Genomic DNA, 16,134 nt, shown 5'->3' with positions numbered 1-16,134 from the left:
ATTTTTCTTTTTTTATTGAAAACATACTCTTCGTACAACACATTAGTGTTTTGACGAATACTAGACGCTTTGACGGCCTGTCTCTAATTTTTTGAAAAAACACCGTATATGAAAAATTTTTGCGAGACTGAACGCGTCGATACCAGATCGTCGACGATGATTTTGCATTGAAACATGGAATACGGCTGGAAGTAAGTTGAATGGAATCGGAACGAGTCCTTCAGTTTGGTATCTCTGGAACGACGGTACTCTCCGATCCCTTGAAGCGATATTGCCCTAAATATTCAAAAATCTGAAGGACCTTTTCCTGGCTGCGAATATCTCGCGTCGAGGAATCGATCAGGAAACAGACAGAAGACCCTGCACAGCGTTTCTCAAATTTCACACGGATTCGTCAGCGACCCGGTGCTCGAGTCTCGCGATCGATTAAGAAACGTTCGACGAAAACCAGGAGAAATCACGTCAGAGATAGGAAAGATAGAAAGAGTTACGAGAAGAAAATGGGTATCCAGTGAAAAATAACGAAGACGTTCTGATGGTCGTGAGGTATGAATAATGTCTGACACGTTCCCCACGGAAATCGTTATGAACGAGTCAAACGACATCGGCAAAGTCGGGGAACACCAAGATGGATCTTAGTAACGCGATGGATAACACCGTCACAAGCGAGAAGAGGTCGCTATTTGAATTCCAAAGAAGCTTTCAGGGAGTCTTTTTCCTGGCGTACATGTCAAAGCAATAAATCACCTGGCTCTATAAAGATTCAGTTATCTGTATCTGGTCGAAGAAATAGGTTAGAATCCTCCGGATCGATCTTCGGTCTTTTTTTCGATATCTGAAATTAATACACTTCCAGATAGGTTTTCTCTTGGCCTCTATCTAATCTGTCATATTTTTCCGAGAACATACAGTTTCTAGAACATTGACCGCGAGTGGCTGGAAAATGATCTCAAGTTTGAGAAACGCTGTATTACACGAAAGAGATCCGATGTAGCGTTGCCAAAGTTAGACAACCCAACTGTAATCCAACAAACAACATTGGTATATCTATTTTCTTTAGCGTATCGGCTTTCATCATAGCGCGGAGCACGTAGCCGCTTAGGAACTGCGTGATGCGATCGAACATTACTACCTAAAGAAAATATCCAGCAACCCTTTTACTTTCTTTCACATCAGAATAAAGGGATAGTATCAAGTTGATACGCAACAAACTACGTTATTGCCAATATTTGTTATCAAGTTATCAAGTTATTTTTCTCCATAATCGACAATGTAAGACTTCTCCATTTCTGTCTGCCTGGTGAGTGCAATAGAGCCGTTTGCAGTATCGATCTTCTAATTGTTTCGAGCAGAGTAGTTCTGTATTATTTTTGAAGACGAAGAGAGCTATTGGAAAACTTCAACTTCAAACCGGAATTAGCGCGAAACGCAATATTCGACTAGAAATCGCCTGCAAAACATCCACCGTTTCTTATTCCCGATGTAATAGCTAAAGAATCTCACGGAAGTGGTGTGAACACGTTTCGGAACGTCAACGAGTGCACTATGAGTATGCGAATCTAATGATAGGAATGAGTCTAACATCCTTGTTCGCAGCGTGAATTCGATCCCATTGCCAATTCCGAGTCGGCACGAAGCTCACGGGTCCGAACGCCTATCCATATGTCATCGATACGCGTATTTGACCACGATCAATCGAAGTCACGGCGCGGTACACGTTCCCGAGACACGCCTCTCTGTCTCGAGGCAAGCTGTAACGTCGCAGGAAGCTCAGTCCAGTGACCTCCTCATTTCCATCCCATCAAACGGAACCAACATACCACATCGAATCTCATCACCAAACCACCGATCAAGTTCAAATTAATTTTAATTAACCCCTTCAGCGTTATGAATCGAAACTCGTGATGTTACGATTGTTTACGATTGTCGAATGTTTACGAGTTTCGAAAAATTGCTCATTATGCGACACGTTTATGTCAATGAACGAAAACGTTTAGAATCACTTGGTGGCCATTGTGAACTAATTTGTACGACCAATATGGGTTTTGTCGACGTACGCGTAAACTGTATTTGTATTAGTCAACTATTTATCGATCGACTCAATTAAAAAATGTATATCAAAGCTTCGTTGTGTGAAATTTTAACGTCCAATATGACTATTAATACTATATTTAGTCTAATTTAATTTAGATATTTCTGCAATTGTTAATCCATTGTCGACTGATCAGTGATTACACGACCAACTTAATTAATATTGCATATACCACTGGAACTGGACTGGAACTAGATTGGAAATCGATCGAGCTAATCTGTTGTAAACGCAAATATAAAGAAGACGCAGTAGCAACAAACTACTTTTGTATCTGTCTTCTCTGTTTAAAAAATGTTCAACTTATTTTTCTTCCATGAATCTAGGGCGACACGCGATTCAGCACGCATTCAAGAAATTTATTAATTTTTAAATATGAAAAATATAATTTTTTCTATTTCGACGTCTCTAATAAATGATATAAATTGCGAATCAGAAAATTCTGAAGCCTGTGCATTTTGCGTTTCAAATAATTTTAAGTGTAATTTAATATAGTTTGTACCAGAAATGAAAAATTTGCACAGCATTTGCTCCACCGCAAAAAGTGGATGGCAAATGTTTATGCAATTTCATACTTTTATGAACGCAATTAACCTAAATAGAGATCTGTCTCATTCACTAAATATTATAACGAACGTTTTACTCTGAATATTTCATGTATTCTTGTAAATTATACGCGCTTCGCACACAGCCTGCCTTTCGAACTTTTCATTATCTCAAAAAATATTTCGAATAAAGCTACTATTTACTTTAAATTATCCATGAAGGCACCAACATCCACGATCTAGTAAGAAGAAAATAATGTTCGATAAACCTGCCTCGTTAGATATCTTAACACTGAAAGGATTTAATCAAATTCATTCAATGTACATATATAAAAAGATTTGCAAAGATTTTGGAAGATCCGGTGATAAGCTTCCCGCGACGTGATGTCCCAGGTGATGTCCATTGGACAGCCGCCGTTCCTCGATCGATAATCACGCGCGTTACCCGATACACCGTGGCGGCCGTGTACTGTACGGCGAACAAAGCGAATCAGCCAACCTACCCTGCGCCTCCTTGTACTGCACGATGTAGTTGGTTATAGGCGAGCTGGCGTGCGCTGGATCCTGCTCGCTGGACGGCGACGACCAGGCCAACAGCAACGATCTGCTCCCTTGCTCGGCTACGTGTAAATTCCGGGGAAAATTCGGTGGCTCCTGAACCAGCAGCTTGATGCTCGCTCTGGCATGCCCGTAAGCATTCGTCGCTACGCACATGTAGTCCCCACGGTCTATGTGGTTCGCCTGAGTGATACGTAATTCGGAGATCACCCTTCCTGACACCTTCTGGTTGTCTATCGTATATCTACAAATGAAAAAGTAGAGTCAGTTTCATTAACTGGCCGCTACGTTGCCACAGTTGTTTAAAATTTCTCTTCGGATGGCGACGGTAAATATGCATTTACCTAGTTCGTACTTGCTCCGACTAGTTAGTAGTACCACCAGAAAATTACCTTGACCGCAAAAATTTAAAAGGAAAATAAAACGAACGATGAAGAATAAAGATTCGAGAATAAAAAATAAATTTTTTGATAACTAAATAAGTACTGCTTGGCGGAATTGTTTAAACATTCGTATAACTTCGCATCTCTGGAATTCTAGATTAATCGCCGATCCTAGTTAACACTTTAGTTTATGATCTCGCTATATCGTTTCCACCAAGTACACGTAACTTCGAGCCACTAGCCATCGTTGGCTATCTGCACATCCTCGCGAATAAATAGAACGAATACGTCAGATCAATCAAATATATACATAGACTTTTATTAAAGTAGATGTATTATTCTTTTATTCTATTCTTACGCTATCCTTCAAGTGTTTCATTCATCAGGGCGAACACGTCAGAACAATCAAAATGAGAATAGTTACATCATTCTTATTCATTAGAACGACAATTTTCACAGACGAATATCGATCGTGTTCACCCGTTCTTCTATTTCGCCGTAATGGATGCACGACAAGGCGTATCCGTGGATCTAATAGATATGCTAGAAGACTATATCGCTAGAAATTTATTGATAAACGTTGCTATGTCGCGGTGCTCGAGTAATTTTGCGTGAGCGAAAGTTAGCGAGCGACGCAACAAGGGATGCGCCGAATAATTTTGTAATGAAGGAGCACGATGCAGAGCGAGCTGTTGGGAAAATGTTCTGCGGAAACTCTCCAACTATGGCGCTCAGTCACATGCTTCGTGGAGTGGAACCGACGGAGTGTTGTACCAGCAGAATCCCTTGAGGAAACTCTACTTGAACTGCGTCTAACTAATTCTCTTCGATGCTTTTGTTTGATTTAAAATATACAGAAATTTCGCAAGCAGATTCTTTTGATCGATATCCATTGAGAATGGTATTCTTCGACGATGGACACGCAACATGTTAATCAATTGACCTGTCTCGACCGACTAGCATTGTAATTAACCTGTGTGTCTCTCTGTCAATCGAGATCGATGGGAGATCGAAGTGTCATTCTCATCGATCGTTCATAATGTAAGCTGCAGTGTGTATGGGAGGGAATGGGCTTGATTAATTTCGATACAAACCTAACATCGTAGTTGGGGTCGACTCTGCTGTCACGTGCACGCCAACTGAGATCAAGAGGTGCGTCTCCTTCGGCTTCGCAGCGCAATGTCACGCTCTCTCCTCGTCGGACTGATTCCTGCCGCGTTTTCACTGATACTTGAGGGCCCGCTGTTTCGAGCATTCCAAATTGTTAGTGTGCTCGTTTCTATCTATCGTTTCTTGCGAAGAGGAACGCCAAACGTGCAGAACGATGTACGAAATTATATTTTCTAAACGAAAATTTTACGATATTTCTAGTAACCGATTAACAAGATTGTCTCTTCAATAGAAAATCAAGAAATTGCCGTAAATGATATATATTAGATTTTAAGAAGATTTGTGAATGAACATATCAAAAGCTAGTTATCGAACAATCGGAATATTAATGTGATTTCTTTAATACGAGTTTAGATCTGATTAGATTGGTTCTGTTTAGACTGATCTGAGTTTAGATTGGAAAAAGTGTCGTGAAAATTACTGGAAACATAAATTTACCACTTATTGAAGATTAAGGACGTCCTTTATTTCGTGCAGAAAGATAAATCTATCTCAGCTAGGTTAATTTCTATCTTTTTAATCCGTTGTTTATTTCATTCTTCATTCACAAATAGAAGGAGATATAGATAGATCTAAATAAAGAAATTAACTCAAGAAATTTTTAATTCTAATGGCGAGTTCAGGGCAGAAGTTTATATTTCAACGTGAATCAAAAGTGATTAATTACTAGAAATGTTAGTTTGAATAGAAATAGTAATATCGTAGATAAAGAAGTGAAACATTTCCACGTATATTTATGTTCAATTCACCGAAAAATGTATGGTTAAACGGGACGATAAATTGTAAGATCCATTTTCCTTGAATTGCATAAATTGAGTCCTTATTTGCGTGACTACGAGCAACATACGGCCTGTGTTTCTTATTGCGTCATCGCATTTCTTTAGTTACTGAACGAAATGAAATAGAATTCAAATTCTAATTAATTTATATATCATAATTTAATATATATGTATATTATATATTTAATATCTTTAATATATATATTCCAGTTTCTCCAAATTTTATAAAATTGTAAAATTTGCCTAAGCAGGAAAAGAATATTTATGCACATTCATCTTTTATAAACTTTTATAAACACTGTTAAAAAAATGGAATCTAAATAAAAGTCTCTTTTTTCTAGTAAATATTATAGTGACTGCTCTGAATATTTTATATTTTCTTATACTTAATGTTTTATTATTCCCGTGCATTTTTAAATTCCCCACGAATATACATATACAAATCCATGGCCTAAATATTAATCAAATCTTCTACATTTTTTTCTATAATCACGATATTAGAAAACAAAGAAGGATTAATTGGCCTGTATAAATTGACTAAGGAAAATTGGAAATGAAATATATATGGCGTTAACACGACATTAACTCCTAATGGATTAATTCATTATATCAACGAATTTAGACGAATGTATGAAGCAATATTAACTACATCGGCCTCGCCTGGTGTTCCCCTCTGTATGGGTCGAGAATGGTGATATTGGGCTGGAGCTCGAGAAATTCGGCCACGAAACGAAGAATTTCAGAGCAGCTGGTCGTGGCCGGAATCCCAAGTTCGCAAACTGACACAGATCCAGCCAGCAGTAACTTGTTGTTGCGTGAATATTTTACCGTGAACTGTTAGTCGAATGAGCTTGCTGAGGCCGGGCCCGATACCGTTGCTCGCCTGGCATAGATAGAAACCGGCATGATCTCTGGATACCCGTGAGATCACCAAGGACCCGTTTCCGGCAACTCCTGCTCCCTCGGTGCCACTGTATCCCAGCTCTCTGTAGTCGCCTGGTGTATCGCCTGAATGTTTCGAGGGAGCAGCCATTACTCGTCTAAACTAACTCGTTATCATAATTTTCTGTCTGTGTTCTGGTTAGGGGTCGCAATATAGGGTCGTAATATTCCGATATCGAGAATCGTAATAAACAAAGACTTTCATTGGGAACAAGAAAAAACAAGGAAAATAGGTATTTCTATCTGTGAATTTTGATATTGGAGTTTTTCTTCTTCTTCGCTTAAATTGAATTAAGATTTAGATTAAATTAATATATTACATATAGAATGTGATAAAACGAATGGTATAATGGTTATAACGCATGCAAAAGTAAGCCGAAAATTTAAAACGAAATTTGTTCGTTCGCAGTCTCGTTTCGTAGAAAATCAAGCTTATGACGTTCCTTTAATGTAAGTTTAAATAAAAAAGAATTTCCTGCGATTATTTAAATTAATATTAATAAATGGTGCGGAACGTCGTCGTATTCAAAAGCTCGTTTTCGATCTTTGCTATAGTTACAGAAACGTACGATTTGTTATCTTCTATTAATTCTCAGGATCTTTCTTTAGGGTTGTAGGATTATTCTGATGACTTGTTATATCACGATAAGCTCGGTTAGGTTAGATTAAGTTAAAATATACGTGAAAATATGGACATAGGCAAAATATTGTTTACATAGAAAACGTGGAATAACTGTTTGATCGGTGCTATTTCGACTTTTCTATGAATAGCAAATGTTCATCCGGGTGATTAGTATTGTCTGCACTATAGTTATCTGTAATGGTAATCCCGTGCAGTAACAGACCATTCACCTGCCTCGTTGTAATTTGTAGCTCATGTCAAGTATATCCTGAGTCTTTTAATATAGTAGCCGGATTAATTTGCACCAACCCGTTTAATTATCTTCGATCTTTCAATTTTCTATATTATTCCTATCTGCATATTTCTCTCTTAAATAAACTCTAACTATGGATATTTTAAATCGAAATATATATAGTGACGTAAAGTGAATTTACGTCATCTTATTGAGAGGCACGTTATTTCGAAATAATTTTGCGTAATAATCTCCGAAATAATTTCTGTTTCTATTATATCAAAGTTATCAACTCCGTCAGAAATACAAATTTCTACAAGTTCGGATACATGTTATACAAGAGTAATATTGTTATATCCAAATGCTATTACGCTTTAAAATAATTTAGCTACATTGTTTATGATTTAAATATATGCAAACCAATATATCTACAATTCAAATTAATATTAAAATCCAAATTAGTCGTGCAAAATAGAAGATTATTTGAAGACGAATTATATTTAAAATTATCAATATAAAATTAAGTTACTTTGCCTATACTATTCCTAAACTAAAAATTATTTCAAATAGTTATTTCTTCTGCTTATTTCAAACAATATTTGACCAAGAGCTTTCCGAAAAATATGCAAAATTAAAATGTTTATAGCTTGAAAAATACTTATCTGATATTTGTACACACACACATATATATTTTTTTCTCATTACTTTGATGTCTCTCTAAATATCCACATATTTATACTTTACAACTTTCAACACGCTGATGACTTGTCAAAAAAAATTTTAAAAAACAGAAATTCGTTTCGACATTCGCCGATTCGGGCGTAATTCAGGAGGAATCCCAGCTACCTCATGCGATACGCGTTTATGACGTTACAGAATTTTCAGCCGGGCATCAGAATATCCGTCGGAATTCACAGTGTCGTCGTGTATGCCTCTACCATCGACAGAGAGGAACGCTACCATTGTGGCGGATCAACGTCATTCGACATTCTTTCCGATACAATAAACATCGGGAAACGGGTAAATGTCCAAAGGAAGTTCGGCGTTGCGTGAAAAGATACAACGTACGTGAAAATGCGATCGAAAGTACTTCCCGAGCTTTGACTTTTGATATCAAGTAGAGACATCTTGTATAAGTATCGAAGTAGCAAGAAATCACGATCTTGAATACGCATTTGTTGGATTTTCATCATTTATAAACGGACAATTCTGTCTCTCAATGGTAAAAACGTATTATTGAACAGAGAAACGTAAAATATAACGCTAAAGCACAGATTGCAAATTGGACTTTATGATGCGGATGTACGCATTTATTAAAAAATTTAAAACATGTTAAAAAAATAACTTCCTTAAGCAAATAAATACCTTTTTTTTATGAAATATTATCTTTTTATACTATTGAAACAGAGATTAATTAATAAACTGCAGGTTTTTATGTATTTATGAGAAATTTGAGAAAAGAAAAATTACCAAAACGCACGTAGTATGTTATATATTATATAAAGTTATATAAAATATCCCAGAAAGAGAGAGAGAGAGAGATTTTTTTAGTTCTGCTCATGAAATTTTGAATCTGCCTAAATATCCGTAGCTTAATTATTATGAATAAAAATGAATTACTCAGAAAAATGTACCATAGAGCTTGCTTCGTCCAAAAAGCAAAGACAGTTCCAAATTTAAGAAGTGTTCGTATTGCAACGCAACGAGTTGAAAAAGATCAATCCTTTTTTGCACTTTCTTCTAGCTTATCTACGTCCAGAACTCGACTATGTGCTGGCGTATTCCAACAATATTAAATCGTTTAATTAATATTCTCCCTCATTGGCTCAGTTTTGAAACGTATTCCTCCCATAATGAGTGATTTAACTTTCAGTAAAAGAGGAATCGTAACAGTACGAAGTAGATGGGCTATGATCGAGGAAAAAGAGGAGAAATTTCATTCCCAAGCGGTGCAATATAATGTTCACGAGCAACGAACTGGTGAAACTAATTGTACCACCGCTTCATCGGACGGAGGGCTTATTTCAGATTGAATGAGACCTCTGGAAACGGCCGATCAGCGAAATTTCTGATGGATATCTTCGTCAACCTCCGCCAGCCTCGGGTTAAATACACTCAGCAGCTGTAACCTGATGAAAACGATCGATGGAATTCACGTAAAAGTCAGCCAATAATTAAATTGTTTCGGAGGAAGAGAGAAATCGCGCAACGAAATATCTGGAATATCTATTTTTCTCTTCTGTTTTGTTGTACTCTAAGGTCAATGAGTAGTGATTAGTTAATAAGCCTCTCGAGGCAAACAGACGTTTTTAATGACATCAGATAAGTCAATCTATAAATCAATAGCAATAAATCGAAGTTGCAACGGCCCTCGAATCGATTCCGCCTGATAGAATTTTAAATTTTCCTCCACCTTCGTAAGGACGCCATCTTCTCGTATCTACATTTTCTTCGTCGTCTACGAAGTCCTGCGTTTACATTTTCCCGGAATATTCTACATTATAATGTGATACGAAATTGTATTACTAATTTTCATTTGTTAAACTACTTTTTCGGAATGTGCTAGGCCACCGATTCTCAACTTTTTCATACAGTCGTATTAACAAAATTAAAATTCAGAAGGTGTAATATCATCAAGGAAGCTATATGCAAATTCGAATTCAAGATTAGAATTGGAAAGTATATTGTACAAATTATCCGTGTACGTACCATAAGCCCTTCTTAGTGTACTACTGACAAAAGATTACTATATTCTTAGAATTATTCTTATACTATCTTAGAATTCCCATTATTTTTCTTTTCGTTCAATCATTGCTATGGTATAAAAGCTTACTTTGTTTTCGACGCGACTGCCTGTCTGTCCGTTTGTTGCTGTCAATAGAAAATGTATAACGTGACAGAGAAGTCGATTATCCTGTCAATTAACTGAAATCATTTAGGAGAAACTATTATATTGGGAATAAATAAGGCTATTTTCCTCTATGAGCGAAATCCCCCGGAATAAAAATCGTCAACGTCAACATCTCATAGGCACGTATATACGTATTAAGTTCGACGAAGCCAAGATTCCCGTAGAAGGAAACGAGCCGTCAAAAGGCAAGCATCAAATTCCACGTATTAAGTGCCATCAAGGTGTTACAGCAGCTTGTCCGCATGCTCAAAGGCATCTTCCACAGTAGAATACGCCGCTATAAGACAGCCAGCGAGAGTAACAAGAAACGTGAGAGGAAAATGTGAGGATGTACAAGCTCTAATCAGAAAATGACACTTTGCGAATTAAGAATCTCTCTTTTACTCTTTGAAATAAATATCCATCTTCCCTCGTTACACTGTTTCCATATATAGACAATGACAAATATTTAGACAATGATTATCTTTTCATACTACAGACTTTTTTGTGTTTTTATTATGAGATACAGATAATACGTAATTTCAACCTTTCATAGGAAATAGGCATTAATAACCTTGTTATATGTATATGACGATGTTCAAAATACGAAATTTATCGTATTATATTTGAGAAAGATAACGTTGCTAACATAATATCTACCTCGAACACACCCAAACATATTATTGTACAGTTTGGATGATTGCCATTAAGAAGAAAAGATTAGGAGAAATCCTAGGCGATTTTTTACAGCGAGTAATTGAGTTTTAAGTGATAAGGGTATACGGATGGCCCGACTGCTTGAGATTAAAGTGTGAAAAAAAGCGCACGGCTACCCACGGTTTGGAGCTGACGTGACTAAATGTGTTCTAAGAATATCGCTATGGTTCTTCTGAAGCGAGCGAAAGAAGTTGTAAAATAAAAAGAAGAAAATGCTTTGATGTTAGAATATATGTATGTATTACGCGAGAGAGACGGTTTTTAAATGGGTAGCCTTTCAGTTGTACTTCGTTGTGTCGCGTTGTATCGCATTATATTGTATCCCGGTATAATTAACTGTTTTATTTTAGTATCGAAATCTGTTACTTCTCCACACTCCCAGCAAATAAAATTTCTGTAAAAATAGTTCTTACAAAAATATAAAAAAAATTACTAGAACGATATTCACGCGAAACTGTAATTACATACGAAATACCATCTCTCAGAAATAACTAAACTAAGAATAAATGAAAGACAGAGTACCCGTCTCAAACGTACTATCTGAGAGTTAGAAATAGTTCCTAATACATTATAAAAGAAGGATAGGGTAAATTCGAAAGAAAAAGCAGAGGAAGGAGCAAAGACAGATAAAGGTACGAAAACAACTCGGTAAGGTGACTGATCGCATCATCGTTCGAGATCGAAGCCGAACGTATGTCACGCTCGGTGGTTTTCAGTAAGACAGAGGACAGTTTTTCGGAACGTGAGCTCCGTCCGGCCACAGTGGGTTGGTAAGTTTCAAGTCTGAGTCGTGACTTACCGATCGATTGCTTCCAAGTCACCGTCGGAATGGGGAATCCTTCAGCCTGACAGGCAATGGAGACGCCGTGACCTACAACGGCGTTCTGGTCGATAGGTTCCACCGTCCATCGCGGCGGCACTAAAAATACGATCCAATTGGCTTAAAATCTTCCGGATCGCCGGTTCCTGACGGACCAGCGTTTCGTCGTCGCCCGATCTCTCGGCAGATCCTCGTCGATCGACGCTTCGTCCTGTTCATTTCAAATCACCGTGTCAATTACACTGTCGCGTGACCATTGTCCACGTACCCTTTATCCCCTTATCTCAATTCGTGACAACTTTTCGTCGACGATTCTTCCTATCGACGAACCAAATAGCTGTTGGATTTTACTTGGCACGTGGCTGATATACACAATTTGTTTGGAAGACTTAGGAACCGGGACAGAATCATTTAGACAAGAAGTTTTCGTATCGTTTCGTCTTTCGCTGTTTTTCTTTTATCTTATTATTCGAAGCTATAAGAACAAAAGTTGAAATCTTTTTTATGGTTTTACGCGTATGGTTTGATCTTATTATAGATTATCTGTAATTCGATGATATCTATCGAGGATTAATATCGAATTGCACGTAAAAACGACTGCTATTCTATCACACTTGATATGTCTATACAGTTCTGCCTCTTGCACAATTCCATTTTTCCCTTTTCAAATTGAGAAATCGGATTACTCGGTATAAAATACGTGCCATAGAGATTAATCAGCGCATCCTCTGTTAGCTAAACGCGAAGAATAATACTTTGTTTGACTAATTAGCCATTGTTCTCTGGGAACACTGGTTACTTCTATAGAATGATCGAACGATGGTTTTTTCGTCGACGAGGATCACCGGTCCCAGGCGTTTCTCTCTATCTACTACATTTGTCTTTGCTGTCGCGTGTTGTTGTTTTGTACTCGCGTATATACTCGTGTGTCGTGAAACGCATGCATTTCCAACGGGTTTCGATGTTACTGCATACTTACGGATCGCTAAAAGTGTGAACAACAACGTGTAGCAACAAAACCGATGGTGTCCGTGTTTAGACTACTTGAATTGACGATGTCGTATTTAAAGGGGTAAAATGTTTACTCATTCGTTGTCTCAATCAGAGGAAACTAATTTACCAGGAAGAATTTCGAGCAGTGATTAAAGAACAAAAGAGATAAAACAGGAATGAGAGAACAGAATTATGGGACGAAATTGAAAATGAAAAGAGAAATGTTCGTGCATTTGTTGTTAACTTGTGTTAATAAATTGTAACTGAAAACGTGCTCGTTTCGGAGAAACTTATCTGTAAAAGAAAAATTGAAAAATGTGTTCGAATAAAGGGAGAGTGAAATAAAAAGAACTATAAAGTGTTTTAAAGAATGAAACAGAGAACTCATTGTTCCATGGTACGTACTACAGGGGAAAAGAGCATTCGCTGGAATAATTATATAAGAAAAAGTATACCGTAATTGGAAGGGTAAGTGTTCCATGCAAGAATCATTTTATTCGAAAAATATAAAAACACGGCAAGCAACATTCCAAGTAAAAAAGATGTGAATATATAATGTAATAATAAAAGGTTGTTAAAAAACAACGTACGAACAACGCAAACGGTACCTATTTCAAAAGAACGTTACTTGTAATCAGTATATACGAAGAAAAAGACACGCAGAAAACTTTCGAGGCACACATTAAATAATGTAAACGTTACTCTCAACATTCTTTCCATCGTCATTCCAAGTTGCTCGTATGTATATAGAGATAAAATATAAAGGTAGGCGAAAAATATCGTACGAGAAAACGCACTGAACCAGTAAACGTTAACTACGCGAACGCATGCTTTTACATCTGTCACAGACATTTTGTTGCATTACACGAGCACAATATAAGTAATATCTCTCGGTACACGAAACCGCTACAAAAAATCAAAAAAAAAAAAAAAAAAGAGAAGAAAAAGAAAGTAAAACAAAATACAAAGGAACAGCAACAGTAAAGAAAATAAAATGATACTCTAACTAATGAAAACGCGTGTAACGAGGACAAAAAGGTATGAAAGTAAAACAATGAAAAAAAAAAAAAAGAAAAAGAACTAATGATTCGTTCGCAATTAATAAACGGTCGAACAACGAAAAGTATACTAATTCTAATTAGAAATCAGCACGCTCAACTTTCGAGATCTACAAATCGAACTCTTTACAAATGCTGATGATTCGTGAGGATGTACAAATAGTAACGATGAAACAACGAGAAAAGAAAGTAATAACAACAATCAAGGAACCTTCGTTCTCATTTACTTTTTCAGCATCTTTCGTTCTTCTTTTTTCTCGTATTTTTTCACTTCGTCCTCTCTTTTTTTTCATCTCGTTTTCATTTTTTCCTTACCGACTCGTCGTCGACGGATTAACTTGGCGTTGCTTTAATCGTCGCTCGGGTGGAACGTGCTCTTCCGGAAAAATTACACGAACGAAAGAAATTCGTGTCGTCGAATACGTTCCCGTTACGGTTAACCGGCTCGTCAATTAGCATGCATTAAAAACGAAGGAGAGACAGAGAGATAGAAAAATAAAGAAGGCAAATCGCACGACGTAAACCTGCATCCCTAGAAATATATTCGTTCACTTTTTTTTTTTATATTCTGTGCTGCGTGAGGAAAAACTCTTGGACTTCCTGCCTTGTGTGCTATCGCCTATCGTGTTGTATATATTATATATTTTTTTTTTCTGTCTTCTTCTAAAAAACACTTTCTTTACGCGCAAGTGCTGTCGCTTCGAAGAGGATTGGAGTACCGGTGTTGCGTCAGCATTACGTGGCCTCGAAACTTTATATAAAATCGAGCCGTTTTTGCGGACGAAGGGAAATGCCTCGATAAGGACACGCTTCCGGCCGGACACTTCGGCTCCGACTTCAACTCCATATGAAATCACTATGTAGCCAACAGCTATGCGGCCCTCCTGGTATTTCGAGGAAATAGTCTTCCACAAACCCAGTAACCCCGATTTCAGATACCTGGTATCGAGACTTCTGGAGATACGGATAACTAGAATAACTGAAATCACTCGATTCGCCAGAAGCATATCTTATACCATTGGATTGCTTCAACCCCTTGACAATGGTCTTGTACGAGCATTTTATTACGTTTTAAGCATAATAGTACTATGCTAATTATTCCAAGTTGAAACTTTGTTTCGTTAAGTGATCATATCTATTCTTACCAGTTCTTGAAATTGAGTTTGTGAAGTGTGCGCATGGCGCTAGATAAGGTAATGAATAAAAATATTAGCACAGATCAAATTTTTCTATAATGTGTCGCGAAAGGTTACGGTATCGACTTTGTTCACCGTTTCCATGACGCGTAGTTTTACGCAGTTGTACAACTTAAATAACTGCTCGGAAGTTTCAATTCATTGTGAAAGTTATTAAAAAGAAAAGTTCTACATGGATATCTTAAGAAAGGAAATGTTTGTAGTTTCTGCCAGATTCTTATATTTTACAAGCAAGATTACGTAAAGCATCACTGTAACATCTGAAGAAACCATCAAAGAGTATTTCTAAACCAGTGAAATAGCACTTTCGCGAGCGTCGGAGATATCGTCGAGCAAGCAATTTGCTTCCCACATTTCCAATAGAAAAATTGGAAATACGCCAACGACAAAAGACGAAGATTGCTCGTTGAGTAAACAGAAAATTCTCGACAACAGCCGTGTCGCGTACGATCGTAAACCTGTTGCAGAAAACTGAATGCAAGAGGAAGAGGATGTTGCAGCCTGATGAACGCCTAGCGGACCTAGAAGCGCATTTACTTCGGTTCCGCGGCGCGCGAGGTAAACGTTACCAGAATCTCGACCGTGCTATTTTCCGGGGACGCGAATCCGCGTATAACCCCGGGGAAATTCGTTTCGTATTCCGGTCGCGTATTGTTAGGCGAAACGCGAAACTTTGAATCGAAATCGCTCGACGAGACTACGGGGAAAGCTCGACACTTAATTACTTGTGGATGCGTGTGTGGCGAGATTCTATAGCATAGCACGAATGGATTGAGCAAATTTTACCGAATCACTAAGATTATCGGGTTATTATATCGTCGCTAAATGCCGCAAGATATACAGTTTTTAGTCGTTGTCCGCTGACAACTACGTATGGAAATAAACAAACGGAACAATGAATAAATAAATTGAAAAAGTAAATAATCATAATTATTGTAAAACACGTATTTTTAAAGCATATAATGTGATGATTATAGTGTCAATTAAGGTTGGTTGGTTGAAATGAATTTTATTTAATAACTCGTTATTTCTTCTTGGATTAGACGAAACGTAATATGGAAATCTTTGATACGATTTCCCCAATCTTCTTCTTAATGTAAGTCTATTAATTTACTAGTTTCAGTAAGCTTATAAAGTGGA

At 37.2% G+C, this 16,134-nt stretch overlaps 1 protein-coding gene across 7 annotated transcripts in view; it reads right to left on the bottom strand.

Annotated features, from left to right (window-relative positions):
- Window positions 1-16,134, bottom strand: part of LOC117206521 (Down syndrome cell adhesion molecule-like protein Dscam2) — a 163,537-nt gene that overhangs the window by 24,551 nt on the left and 122,852 nt on the right. For all 7 annotated transcript variants that reach the window (XM_033445956.1, XM_033445953.1, XM_033445958.1 and 4 more), the window contains 4 exons: window positions 11,727-11,846; window positions 6,353-6,532; window positions 4,670-4,817; window positions 3,138-3,436 (listed from right to left, as the gene is read on the bottom strand). In XM_033445956.1, the coding sequence (XP_033301847.1) occupies window positions 3,138-3,436; window positions 4,670-4,817; window positions 6,353-6,532; window positions 11,727-11,846 (747 nt within the window). The remainder of the gene's footprint in view (window positions 1-3,137; window positions 3,437-4,669; window positions 4,818-6,352; window positions 6,533-11,726; window positions 11,847-16,134) is intronic.

The sequence above is a fragment of the Bombus bifarius genome, unplaced genomic scaffold, assembly GCF_011952205.1.
Source record: "Bombus bifarius isolate JDL3187 unplaced genomic scaffold, Bbif_JDL3187 scf7180000008008, whole genome shotgun sequence".
NCBI classification, from domain to species: Eukaryota; Metazoa; Arthropoda; class Insecta; order Hymenoptera; family Apidae; genus Bombus; species Bombus bifarius.
This window is presented reverse-complemented; position numbering and strand designations above follow the sequence as displayed.